Source organism: Saccopteryx leptura, chromosome 2 (assembly GCF_036850995.1).
Source record: "Saccopteryx leptura isolate mSacLep1 chromosome 2, mSacLep1_pri_phased_curated, whole genome shotgun sequence".
Lineage (NCBI taxonomy): Eukaryota > Metazoa > Chordata > Mammalia > Chiroptera > Emballonuridae > Saccopteryx > Saccopteryx leptura.
In genome coordinates, this window is record NC_089504.1 from 43,142,150 (window position 1) to 43,156,541 (window position 14,392).

Consider the following 14,392-nt stretch of genomic DNA (forward strand, 5'->3'; position numbering starts at 1 on the left):
GCGTTGGAGATTCGAGAAATGTGATAGTTGGAGCAACTAAATTGAAAAAGAGAGAGTTAATAGCATCAGAACACTCAAACTTTTCCCCCATCTCCAGATTTCTGTGTCATGACAGGGGATTTTAATTCAACCATTGTTTGGCTTAAGAAACCACATGACCTTCAGCCCTGGACTTCATCAGTATTCTGTGTCATCATCAAGGCTGACTTAACTCCCTACAGGGAGCTTCAGAGAGACTCCTTTCTCTGCTCTGCTGAAGACCCATGCATCAAAGTCAGTTTTCACAACTATTCAGTGTGGGAACCAGCTCCAAACAGATCCCAGAGATTTCTGACAGGGAAAGGTTGAACTCAAGTTGACTTTGATTTATACGCCTTGCTATTACAGGGGTTCATTATCAAAACCTAGAGGACCACTGTTTTTATAGTACTTCACTAAATACTACAAATAATGATAAAGATGACTTTGGAAATTTTGCCTGCAGCCCTAATATCACATAAATTATCTAAAAACTGATGAAAGTGACCAATGCAGCAAATGTTCCTCTTGTGCTGATTGATTTCACTGATTGTCAATAGTAAATGCTCTTTAAAAAGCATCACAATTTCATTATAATACTGTTGGGGCGGGGGGGAGGGGGCTAGTATTTCACATGTTAATGATCGTTCCAATGTCTGAAGTCCTAACGAGACATCATTTTAACATTAAATATAAAGCACTTTAGCTTTGGGAAATAAACAGTTATCAAGTAGCATCTTTAACAGAGTAATTCTCTTATGTGAAGGTATTAAAAACCATCCTAATTGTTTTTTTTAGTGTAATTGACTTTGATAATTGTACAACTAAGGACTGGTAAACACCTTTGAGACCTACTAGCATCATTTTCCAGATGAAGAAACCCAAATCTAGTGAGGTTAAGTAACTTGGTCAAGGTCACTGAGCAAGGCAGCTCTGAAACAAGAACCCAGGTCTCCTGCTGCCTGCTGCAGACGTCCTGCCCCCTCGTGCACTGCTTCCTGGTTGTCAACGTTCCTCACGTCCAGGGGGGAAAGTCATAGCCCGATAACTAATGCACTCTGAGTGCGGTCACTGCAAAGGTTCTCTTAGTTGTTAATATTCTCTTTCATGCATTCCTCTTTCTCTACCTAAATTATGGCAGCTAAGGATAATTCTTTAGACCATGGCTGCCGCATGTATGTCAACCTACACTGAGACCATTTTGAATTTGTGTGTTCTTATTTGTAGGTCTGTGTTACAAACAGAAGGAACACAGTGAGGCAGGAGCCATACTTACCTTCCTCCCACCAGCCCAGGTCCCCGTGCCCAGGACACACTTCCTCCCACCGCATTCAAATGAGCTTTTGGTGAGGTGTTGATTTAAGGACATAAAGTTGGAAGCTGGTTGCATATATTTGGGTATAACACTGACTTCAGGCTTCCAGGGGGGACAAAATGATAGAAATTATGAGTCCGGTACCTATTGGGCATAGTGGTAGTAGTGCCAGGGACAAAGGATTATGGCTGGTGATTTCAGTCATTCACTCCAACAATCACATGCTGACGGTCTGCTATGAATGAATGTTAACCAGTGTCTACACGTGTGTAGCGTGTATTCATGCATACACACATGCACACTTGTGCTTTTCTCATCCAAATCCTAATTCAAACAGAGTTAAAACCTCATTAATTTATACCATGCTAGCTCAGGATTTGCAATGATGTGAGCAGTGGATGTGATTTTTACTGAATGCATATTCACACTGAATGTTACAATCTGGAATGTTAAGAGTATGTGTGTCACATTGTTTATAATACTAGAAAATAATGCACTTATGCTTAAGAAGCATTAATATCCTCTTATTATCAATGTCTAAATTGAAAAGTAAACCAGTTATAGTAATAAAAGATTTTTGCAGTTAATGATTTTCAATGATTTAAGTAGGACTCCTCCAACCTTCTGATGGAAACTTGACGTCAAACTAATGAGGTTTTATTGTATCAACAGTACAAGTAGGTGTTGTGAACAGCCAGCCCCATACTTTAGGTATCAGAACTTTAAAGTTGCATATTGCTTTTATACAGAAAAAAAAGCTTAGAACTGGCTTATCAGAATTTAAACTAGAACTTAGGAACAAGAGGAGGATAACCAGCTCAGAATATGTTCTATCAAATAAAGATGAGGGAAGGCACAGAGGACAAGCTTAAGATGGAAAAAGAAGCTTAAGGGAAAGGCAACGTGTGAGCAAGAGAGATTAGCAGAAATAGAACAAGTGAAAGAGGCTGATAACATTTCTTAATTAAGTATGCACAGAACACTGCATACACTTTTTTTTTAACACACTTAAGCAGCACCCAGAGTGCCCCAATGACAAATGTAGGTGTGTCCACAGCCGTTTGCTATTAAAAACACATGCTGGTCTGATTACGTACAATGCACAGTGAGGTTCACAGAATCTTGATCTTCTCCTACAAGATTTTCTGCCACACAAGAGATTTGCTTCCCACTGTCATCAGATGAAATGTTAGTTATCCTTAAGGAGCCCTGTGTGTGGCTTGTTTCATTCTACAAATGAATTAACAGACAAAGATAATCTTTGTTAGGACTGATCCCAAAGTGACAAGATTTGGGGTTTCTTCCCCCTAACCAGAGAAAATAATAACATTAGAAAAAGTTTCCAGCCTAATGGAGCACAGGCAAAGGAATACATCAGAAGTTGTTCTATTTCTCTAGATTTTAATGGTTTATCAAGTGAAATTGACTTAATCCTTGAACACCTACCTACCATTTCCTCCACGGCAAAAGCAGAGCCACTCACCTTGTTCACGAGGACACAAAAAGCTCACTAGAGACATAGAGTCACTCCAGTCTACTGGGTTTACATAACTAAAATGCAAACCTGTATTAGTCTTTGTTCATTAGGAATAGAAAGTAAATATACAGCAAAAATTCCCCATATGTGGCCCTAAAAATATTAAATGATCATCACTAGGTTAATACAACCTCAAGTCTGAGATGCTCTCATCTGTCTATGAACACAGAGCCAAGACAAGCCTTACCATATGTTTGGAAACCAGATTACCGACATCCCAGTACAAATTCGGAACGGGATCGCCCTCAACAATACATGATAATGTGATAGACTTTCCTTCCTCCACGGTGAGGTTAGGGGCGGCCAAATTTGCTGACGGCAAACCTGTGCAACAACGAAAAGTAAATGGAGACATATACAAATAAGTGCATTATCGAAATAATAGCAATAAATTTAAAACTCTTTGCGTTTCAAAATTAATGATTATTACTTTCCGAGACTGATTTATGTTGATCTGAAAAAGAACTGGTTGATAAACTTCACAAATTTAACATGAACCAAAAATGTTTGTGATAATAAGATTAGAAAACAAATTTTATGCATTTCTTGAAAAAGCTATTGCAGAATAACTTTTTTATTTTAAAAAATAGTAGTTTTTAGAACCATGTCTCCCAGTTCTTTTTCTTTCCTGCAGTTACTATATTTTTTGCACATAAACGGGCATTGTATCTGTGGACCATCTTAGCTCCACACCTCCTTCCCTCTACTGACTTAGTCAAGAACAAGAGTGAGAGGCATCTACATTTTTCGTAGAAATGTATTTTTTTGCATTAAGTAACTCATAAATCTAACCCACTATCAGACTTAGATTTTCAGAGTCTGACTATGATTTTAAAGTCTCAGTTTCAAAATCAGACCTAGATTTTAAAAGAAAATAAGATTATGGTAAGAAAATGTACTTTTAAAGCATTTTCCAAAATCATGAAGCTTGAACCAGAACAGCATTACAATGTTCCAAAGCTATATAAGTCATAGTTAAGCATTACAGGTAAATTGGTCATTCTATTTCTGATATGATGAAAAATGTTAGAGGTAGCCTTATTTTAATGAAAAGTTATTTTGTGAAAAAAATCCTGTGGAAGTATTTATTTGTTTGCTTATTTTATTTTTTTATATATATTGATTTGAGAAAGAGAGAGAGAAACAACAATTTGTTGTTCCACTTATTTATGTGTTCATTGGTTGATTCCTGTTCGCTCTGACCGGGGACCGCACCCACATCTTTACTGCATCAGGATGATGCTCTAACCAACTGAGCTCCTCAACCAGGGCTCCAGAAAGTACCTATTATCTGGTGAAATTTTGAACCTTATAAACATTTTTCAATATTTTAGGAGAGCATCATTTTAATAATTGATATTTCAAAAGCTAGCTTTCCTTTATTGATGCTGCCATCCCTTCATTAAACTATCACACCTATTGGTTGCTTTTACCATATAAGAATCACAGTATTTTTCAAATGAAGACAGGTTTTCAGAGAGTGTAACAATATGCCAGGTTCTGCCAGTCAAGCTAGTCCCTTGCTTGGTAGAAACTCTGCTTGGGACTGCATTCACCTGTGTCCCATAGAACTATGCCACTTGACTAGCTCAGGAGTAACCCAGAGGTCAGAAAAGGCAATCCGTCTTCAACAGCCGTTAAATTGCAATTAACCTACCCACCTAGCATCTCTGACCCATCAGCTTCACAATACTGCGTATAAACCCTTCCCTTATGATGCGATGATGCAGTCCTTAATCACAATGCCATTATTCTTTATTACTGAAACCAGACTGAAACAAGATTTATACAGCATATGTCTCATCGTATTCCCACCATTAGCAGAGGACTTCCCAACAAGCTCTGGCTGTCAGTGACTGGTGCGACCGACCTCTTTAGAAGTCTTCCTTTCTGTCAGTGTCTACTAGAGAGCAATGTTATACCTTTCATGGGGTTTCAAAAGGCCCCCAATTATCTGAGCTATAGATGACAATGAAGCGAATATGAGTGATCAAGAGGCAGTACAATTAACAGGAATGAGCACTGAATCAGGAGTCAGGAGCCAAAGACCTTAAATCTGACTCAGGTATCATGTGGCCTTGTGTGAGTCACTTCCTCTCTCCACGTGTTTTCTTTTAATTCTTATCAAAGTAAGCTGCTCATTTAGAAGATCTAGCTCTAATTTCTTCTAGTTCTGATATGTGGTGACAACTTCCATGCCAATTAAGCTTTCCAACTTATTAAGAAGTTGTCAGTGCAAGATATAAGAAAAAGGCTCACTTAGTGAAAAAATTTTCTTGAGGTCAGCAGTATGATCTAGGTGACTTTTTAAAACTATATATATATATATATATATATATATATATATATATGTGTGTGTGTGTGTGTGTGTGTGTGTGTGTATATTAATCAAAATATATAGTCACACAGTTTAAAGCGTCTATAATTCTACAAAACTTATTATGAAAAACATTCCATCTACTCCGTGATGATAGTCTGACCTCACTCATGTGGCACTATTTCCTATTCCCCTGGGACTCCCATTTCATCTCTTTTTAGTTCTCTTTTGGGCAATGATCTCTCCATCAGTAAATATCATGCTTATATCGCTAGCTCTTGATTTTTCTGTGTTAATGTTATCTCCTGACCTCTCACTGTGAAAGGTTCACTTTCACACAGAAGGCCAGCCCTCTCCACATGCCTGTAGCACACTCAACCTCTGTCTTCCTACCCTTACATATACTCTGAAGTTAGGTTGCCTAGAAGTAGCTATAAAGTTTATTATAAAAATATAAATCCTACAAATAGATAAACCATCATATGTAATAGTTAAATTTTATCAAAGTTAGACAGTACTAATTATAGGCAACACTGGTGATATGTAAAAAAAAAAAAAAAAATGAAGACAACTCAACTATGATGCAACGCTTTCTCTCACTTAGATCTCCTTTGGATGTTAAACTTTCTAGGTAGCCCATCAGATTCTTTCTTCCTTTCTTTCCCATGTTCCATATTGTCTGCCTATGTTCTATTTACAGGGAGATCTCCTCAGATATACTTTTCAAACCTGCTTCTGAGTTTTTCATTACTCTGCCATATACAATATTTAGTTTCCAAGGCTCCTCTTCTGATCCTCAATGGTCTATTTTTATACACCTTGTTTTTCTTTCATAGGTACAATGTCTCCTCTGATCTCTGTGAGATATTATTTTTATTTTTAAGTTTTTTTAACATTTTTATTTTTTTTTAGATTTTATTTATTCATTTTTATTGGAGAGAGAGAGAAAAAAAAAGAGATGGGGAAGAGAAAGAGAGAGAGAGGAAAGAGAAAGAGAGAATGGGGAGGATCAGGAAGCATCAACTCCCATATATGCCTTGACCAGGCAAACCTAGGGTTTCAAACCAGGTACCTCAGCATTCCAGGTGGATGCTTTATCCACTGCGCCACCACAGGTCAGGCCTCTGTGAGATAGTCTTGATCATTTATTTTTTTTTTTCTCTCCATATCAATGTTTAACAACTTTTTCTTTCTCTCTGATTGAGTTTTGTTTGTCTTTTATAAGATTTTTCTCAAACAGTTGGTGATCCTGTGCCATTCACACATCCATAAGAATGAGGTATTAGAAGCTCTGCATATTTATTCACTGTTAGCTTCACTGTAAAAAAATATTACTGTCTCCTTATTGGGTACTCCCTGATGGCAATACCATTAAATCACCATAGGGAAGGGACTGGGCAACTTATTCCAATAATGTTCCTTCAGTGTCCTCCTTGAAAGAGTACGAAGGCTGGAAGTACCTATATTCAGTATGTAAATCCATCATTTACTTATGGTTCTCACAGCCTCACCTCTATCTGGAGATCCTCGTGGCTTTGTTATATGCTCTTTCAAGAATAAACTTGCTAAGAAGGGAGGGGTGCAGTCACCGGGGATATATGAAACATAAATGGGATTAACTGCTTCTTGATAGACTTTCAACCAAATCTCCTATATTTGGCACTGGCTGTGCTCTCACTTCCTGAGCCTGGTAGTAGTTTGGCAGTATAAACCACGTTTCCCTTGCCTTTCCCCATTGCCAACTTTGTAACCAGCATGCTCGGCCTCAAAGTCAGTGACCACTCATCCATCTGCTTTCCAGCTTGCGATTTGTGTGCTTTGTTGACTCCTCTGTCATCTTTTTTGTGCTCAGAGTTTATCTGCTGAGGCTGGAGGGACCACAGAGCCAGGGCAGCCATGCTACTTGCTCTGAAGGTATGACCTCCTCCACAGCCAGAAAACACCAAGGAGCTTGGAGGTACTCCTCCTGGTGCCTCACGTAGAAACCTATGGGACGAATCTCCTACCTTTTATAAATGTATCTCATAATTTAGAAGTTCTGAGCAGAAAAAGATAAAAATAATATGCCATAATCTTAATTTCCCCTATAAAATCTAATAGAAGTCTTTTATCTTCATGCCTAAGTTTATATTATTAACAATTCTAAAAATGTTGGTTTAATTACAGTAACAATAATAGCATTTACTGGGTATTCACTAAACCAGATATTCTTCTCTAATACTTTACATTTTTGTTTTATTTAATCCGTACAACCAACTTAAAGTTAAGTATATATTTTTGCCATCATTTAATTAATGAAAACTGAAGTTTGGAGAAGCCAAATACATCTTCTAAAGTTGCCCAAGTATCTCTGTCCTGGGATTTGAATTCAAAGCTCAGCGACTTCACAACTACGTTACATACCCATTTTGGCATACACCATAAGTACCAATAGATATCCATGATCTAGGAATTTGGTTCATTAAAAAAATAATTGCATGTCTATTTTTTAGGGAAGAGTGAGTCTTCTTTATTTATAGAGAAATTATATCACCCTGTCATAGCAGTTTCCAAAGGAATCTGTGCAAAATTGGCCAAGTCTAGATCTTTTAAATGTAAAGTCTTCCACAAATGAGTAAGCATCTGACTCACATTAATTCTACAACATTAATATGCTGGCCAAAGACTTAATAATGGAAAAAACAATCTGTACTTGAAATATCACTTGAGGTTTAATTAGCACAATAAAAATGAATTGGGAAGCATGAATAGCCAAGGCAGGATAAACCATTTGCCAGGCACTACTTCCTGGCTTAATAAGATTTGAAATCGGCACAAGAACAGAGCAAAGCTCAGCAATGCTTCCAACAGCTTCTAGCACTACTGTAATGGGATCCTGATTTAAGCTTCAGAGACGTCTTCCTTAGCACTCTGAAAAACCTCACCGGAGGTAAGAGAAGGCCAGCTGCCCAGGCAGACAGACACCTCTGTGTCAATGTCTCTTGACCTGGATGTACTCAGGGAAGACATGCCAGGCTGTAGACCTAAGCAGAAAACCATCAACCATCTAGTGAAAAGGCTGACTTTCCTTAGACCATAGCTTACCAAACGTTAATGTACATGTGAATCATCAGCAGATCGTGTTTAAAATGTGTTGTTTTTTTTCCAGTGGGTCTGGATTGGGGCCTTAGCATCCATGTTTTGGGGGTTTGGTTTTTTTTTTTTCTGAGCATCCACATTTTCAAAAAACTCTATGTTCCACAGATCACACTTTCAGTAGCAAGGGTTTAGACAACAAATGTTGGGCAATTGTTTGCTAAGCTTCTGTTTATAAAGCTATTATTCTTAAACCTGAGCGGCCTGAGCCATCATCTATTCCACCAAACTTTCCCCAAAGTGCATAGTATGTTCTTTGAAAATCTAATTCTTTGAGATGCTTTGTGGTTTAAAAAAAACACACCAAAATCTAATATTTAAAAAAAAAAAAACCTAGACAAAATTCTGTAACTCTGATGTTCACTATGCATATTACCAGATTAAAGCTCTGAGAAGTCCCGCTCTAAAGAAAGCACTTACCTTTCACTGATCTTGGCTTCTCCAAGCTTACTTGGATACAACCTTTTCTTTGGGATATCTTGTTGTGGCTTTATTTTTATTCCAGGGAATTTGACAATTTATGAGACATACATATATTTAAATTCAGGTGCAAACTATATTTAAAGCTAAATATTCATATTGCTGATAGTAATAACATTAATAGCTAAGATGTATTAAGTACTTAATATATGCTAACCCTCGTCTATTCTCCATATTATCTTATTTGTCAACCTTAAAACTCTAGAAAACAAGTGTCATTGGTATCCTTATTTCCAGATGAAAAAAATTTAAGCTTACAAAGCATCACAAGTAGAAAGCCAGGAGCAGGAGCCGGCCCAAACCTGCATCTGTCCCTCCATGGCCTTAACCAATGCACTGATTGGCTGCCTCCTTTACTGGGTTCCTCCATGTCTCTGATCCCTTCCATTAGTGCACTCTTCTTGAGAGCTGACCATATTGATTAGGCCCTTTGATCACTAATTCAAATGTAGGTTCTCACTTTCTAATGAAAAGAAAACTAACCTTGAATCATTCTGGATTATTAAGTAGGCTTTGCAATAAATGAGATGGTCAAGTCTGGGATTTATTTTTTAACATCCACCCATAATATATGGATTGTCTTTTTCTTTTTCTATCTCATTTAAACTAACAAATAAACAAACAAATCCAAATAAAAGGCTAAGAAAATAATGTTTTGGCCCTGGCTGATTGGCTCAGCAGTAGAGCGTCAGCCTGGCACATGGGTGTCCTGGGTTCGATTCCCAGTCAGGGCACACAGGAGAGGCGACCATCTGCTTCTCCACCCTTCACCCCCTTCTCTCTCTCTCTCTCTCTCTCTCTCTCTCTCTGCCCTCCCTTCCTTCAGTCATGGTTTGAATAGTTCAAGCAATTTGGCCCTGGGCACTGAGAATGGCTCCATCGCCGTGCCTTAGGCACTGAAATAGCTCAGTTGCTGAGCAACAGAGCAGCAGCCCCAGTTGGCCAGAGCATCACCCTGTAGGGAGTTGCCAGGTGGATCCCAGTCAGGGCGCATGTGGGAGTCTGTTTCTGTCTCTGCCTCCCTGCCTCCTGCCTCTCACTTAAAAGTAATAATAATAAATAATAATGTTTTATACCAATCTAACTTCCACACAGAGTATTAATACAGCATTTCCAGTTAATCTGTTATAAATGCTGAAAAGGTAGAATTACTATCAATATATAATATTTTCCTGGTTTGAAACAAACAATAGAAATAATATGTAGGAATATGCTAAACAGACATGTACTATAAACAATGGTGAAACAAAAAGTAAATCTTAAAAATAAATCATTAAAATCAATTTACCTAAAGAAACCAGGCCTCTCCTCCCAGGCACCGGTGAACTAACCTTTCCCATCATAAACAATATTTGGTGGATGTGTCTTAAGGAGTCTCTACACTAACAGTCTGAAGGTTGAAAATATGGGAAATTGAAACTGTTGGTGTAAATTACAAGGGAATCAAAGGCAGGACTGATTTCAATCTATAAAATCATTACGGGTGTTTTTATAGTAACTGCACAGTTCTTTATTATTATTATTATTATTATTATTATTATTATTGTTATTGATTGTAATTTATTGTGTTTACATAGATTCAAGTGTTCCACCGAATATATCTCCGCCCCACCCCGTGTTCCCCTCAATACCCCCTATGCCCACCTCCCCCCAAAGCTTTCCCGCCTTCCCGCCAGGATTTGCTTTCCTGCTCTCTGTAACGCTGTGTTATGTATATATAGTTTCACTACTCTCTTTCCCTTCTCTGGTCCCACCCTCTCATTCCCTTAACTGCACAGTTCTTCAACCATCAACTGAACTACCACCTCATATTGGACATATTAACTAGTTATTAGTCAAATGCAATAAAGAATTGTTTTGATCTGATCCAGAGGAATACTGCCTTTCTTAAATATATATATTTGCTCTAGTTAGAACAGAGCACTTTAACTTCCCGAAGAAACAAGATCAGCTTCCCAAAGACACTGTCTTCCAAAGATTGGAATCATCATTACAGTGTAAGGAAATTAAAGTGAAAGGTTGTTTTGGTTTTTTTGTGTTTTTTTTTTTTGTAAACTCCTAAAGATCAACCAAGTGTATAGGAATTGAGTACCAAAATTTAGAATATGCTATGTGATAAGTAATTTCATTGAAAAACATTAGAAGAGTAGCAGGGACATTTTTATCTGAAATGATAAATAACTTCCCTTCATTAGCACTTGTGTGATTCAGTTTCTGTCTTGGGAACCAGTGCTCTGAGAAACCCCCTTCTATCCGATTCATGTGCAAGTTTTATATGAACATATTTTATTGGCTTGCAGTTAATAAAGTTTCTAAGGTTAAACAGAACCTTGTAGAGAAACAGACCACAGCATGCTTCACAGCATGAATAAATTTACCATCATTCCCGGCAGGAGGGGACTGTTAGAAAAACATAGTGAGGCATTTTGACTGCACTGCTAGTGGGAACGGCGCAGATCCATTTCCAGCCCCACCTGCCATGCTCGCTTAATTGCGAAGGGCAGAAGGAAAAAGAAGAAACAAGAGCCTTTCAAAACGCAATGATGATTCATAACCTATGTGAATGCCTATCTGCTGTGTTGTTCACCTGAACCTAATACAAAAACATGTTAAATGCAAACTTTACTCAGAAAGTAAAATTTAAAAAACAGTGCTCGCTTTGACAGCACATATACTAAAAAATACATGCAACTTCAGAATTAAATAAAGTTTAAAAATGCATTTGTACATATGCTTGTTGAAACATTTTTTGTACCAATGACAAATCTAAAATAAGCTAAATGCCCATCAATATGGAAGATTTAATGTACTTAAGATTTATTCTACCATGAATACCATGCAATGATTAAAAAGAATATGACAAACATGACTACCCACATGAAATGGTCACAAACAAGAAAAAGATTAGTTCTATGTGGAATATAAAAAATTATTTTTGTGACTAAATGTATTAATATGATGTGTGCAATTATATAAGTGTAAAAAACACTTGAAAGAAAATACAAATTAACAGAAAAATAAAACTAAGAATATGAACATGAACATGGTAGAAAAATGTCTATCAATTCTTTTATAATGTTTTTTAAAAAGCACTGTTACCTTGAAATGTTGAAACTGTGAATGTTACCATGAATGTAATAAATCCTAATCAATCAATCAAGTATATGCCCTCTGGCAGTGGATTCAAAGTCTCACTCTCATACACACAATGCATTGACTAATTTGTAAGAATCAAATAAAAAATTGCTGAAACTTGACAAATTGGTCAGGAAAAATTAGGACCAGGCCTGCTACTGCAATCTCAATGGTCTATTAACGACACATAGGGTGAGGCACATTATCAGAATGCTGTCAAGGCAACATGGCCAAAAATTAAAATCAAAGAAACAGAATTGGTTTTAGGAGAAGGCAATGCAGACATCTATTAAGAGGCAGTTTGTGAAATCTGAGCAGGAGTCAGATGCTTTCTCTTTCTTCCCCTCGGCAGTTGCCCAACCAATGTGGTCACAACAGCCATGGGGATTTGGGAGCTGGCCAAGAGACCAGGTGACTCAACATTGGATTTCTTGTCCCTCCAGGCAATTTCTCTCAGCAGTACAAATTTATACCAGTACAGAGAACAGTTACCTCTTATCAATCAGGAATGAATATATATATATATATATATATATATATATATATATATATTTAAATTTAATATATATATATTAATATATATATTTAAATTTAATATATATATTTAAATTTAATATATATATTAAAAGTTTTTTTTTTCTTTTCAGTGTTGACTAGCAAAGAAAGCTGAGGGAAGTTGGCAAGGGAACAAAGCCTGATTGCCCCCACTATGAAGCCAAAAATCTCTAGTTGTGACAGAAAAATCTGTGGGAAGGGTAACTGCTCTCTTCTAAGCCCCTTCAGGGTAAGAAACAAACAGTTATCTTTCTTTTTCTTACAGTCTTATTAAAAATAATCTGCAGCTATATTTTTCTTAAATAAAATTTGACCCCAAACTGTAGGGTCTCTGAAAACAAAGAATTCGATATTTACAGTTAATATGAAGATCCCTTACGGCCAAGACCCAGGTACTACATGGCTTTCAGCCACAGGCTAGATCAAATATCATGGTGAACTGATTAACTGGCTGACTAACTGATTAAAATTTCAACAGAGCAATAATATGAATATGTGAGTGCTAGAAAGGTATGTCACAGAAGCCCTTAGCAGTAGAATCCTAATAGGCACACTTGGGACTCTCCTTCCCTATAAGCACACTGGCCCTCACAGAGAACTGTGATTTTAACATATGGTGCACTTTTAAATCCTAGAAGTGTAAACAGCTGAGAAGAGGAGTGGGGACCCAGACATGAGAAAAAGCAGGTAGAAGGGCAGATCTGTGGAGCCCCATCCAGGGACACAGACATCTGGCAGCAAGACAAGTTTGAGGGAACATGCTGGATTGAACTTATTTTCTTGTGCTGCCTGGACACTTTATAACCTCGAGATACTTCTCTACATGACCTGGGTGCCAACCAACTATATATGTGGCCAGTGGAATAACACACTCTTTGTAGATACTTGATGAGTGGGTGGATGGATGGATGGATGGATGGATGGATGGATGGATGGATGGATAAATGAACAGATGGATAGACAAACGAACAGACAGATGGATGAATGGATAGATGGACAGACGGACGGATGGACAGATAGATGAATGGATTGTTGGATGGATAGGTGGGAGGATGAGTGGGTGGGTGGTTGCATGGATGCATGGATGCATGATGCATGGACAAACAAATGAACAAAAGAAACAAAGGAATAAAGTATGTACTTTTCTCTTTTTGCACTTTAAAGTCATCCATTCAAAATTAATATTCTACATGCAAAAAATTTTCAGCAAACCTTGCTCCCAGCTTATTTCTCCACACTGTACACAAATGTTGCCCAATTCACTGGAGACATCAACAGCATACTATCTATTGATAAAATCTGGGTACTGTAGTGGTAATCTTTCCAAGCTTTCTACCACTCCAAGGCTATTAGAATAATTAATAGCAACTAGAATTCATTGACTTAAAAGTAAATTACCACAATTGGGTATCTGTAGGTTCGCCAGGGGGATATTCTTGCTGCTTTCATTTAGGCAATATAAATCCTGAGTTTCTGGACTGGATTTCGTCTCCTGAAGAGTCTTGATCCACATAATATCACAGGAGCACGTGAATGGATTGCCCACCAAGATCCTACATGGGACAAAAATGCAACCTGGTCAGGCTTCTCATTTTTAATTTTAACTACAGTCATGTTCATAAAGCACTACAAAATTATGAATTCTTTCTAGCCAGCAATCTTTGAAAGTCATACCCACCTTTATAATGTAACAGTACTTATTATTCATTAATTTATCTACTATTTACTAAGCTTCTGCTACATGTAAACACCACTGTAAAGACTAAAGGATGCAAAGTGATGTAAGACCTTTCAGAACAATAGGGAAAGAAGTTAGGGACTGAAATAGCTATAATATAGGATAGAAGAGAGTGTTGAAAGCGTCTCATGGGGAAAAATAAGGTGCCATAACAGATTTATC

The 14,392-nt window shown here is 37.4% G+C and overlaps 1 protein-coding gene across 1 annotated transcript in view; it reads right to left on the reverse strand.

The window, feature by feature from the left end:
• Positions 1 to 14,039, reverse strand: part of NTRK2 (neurotrophic receptor tyrosine kinase 2) — a 311,995-nt gene extending 297,956 nt beyond the window's left edge. The window contains 4 exon segments of the mRNA XM_066367881.1: positions 2 to 36; positions 2,431 to 2,563; positions 3,058 to 3,194; positions 13,891 to 14,039. Of these exon segments, the coding sequence (XP_066223978.1) occupies positions 2 to 36; positions 2,431 to 2,563; positions 3,058 to 3,194; positions 13,891 to 14,005 (420 nt within the window). The 5' untranslated portion in view covers positions 14,006 to 14,039.
• Positions 14,040 to 14,392: the final 353 nt, after the last annotated feature.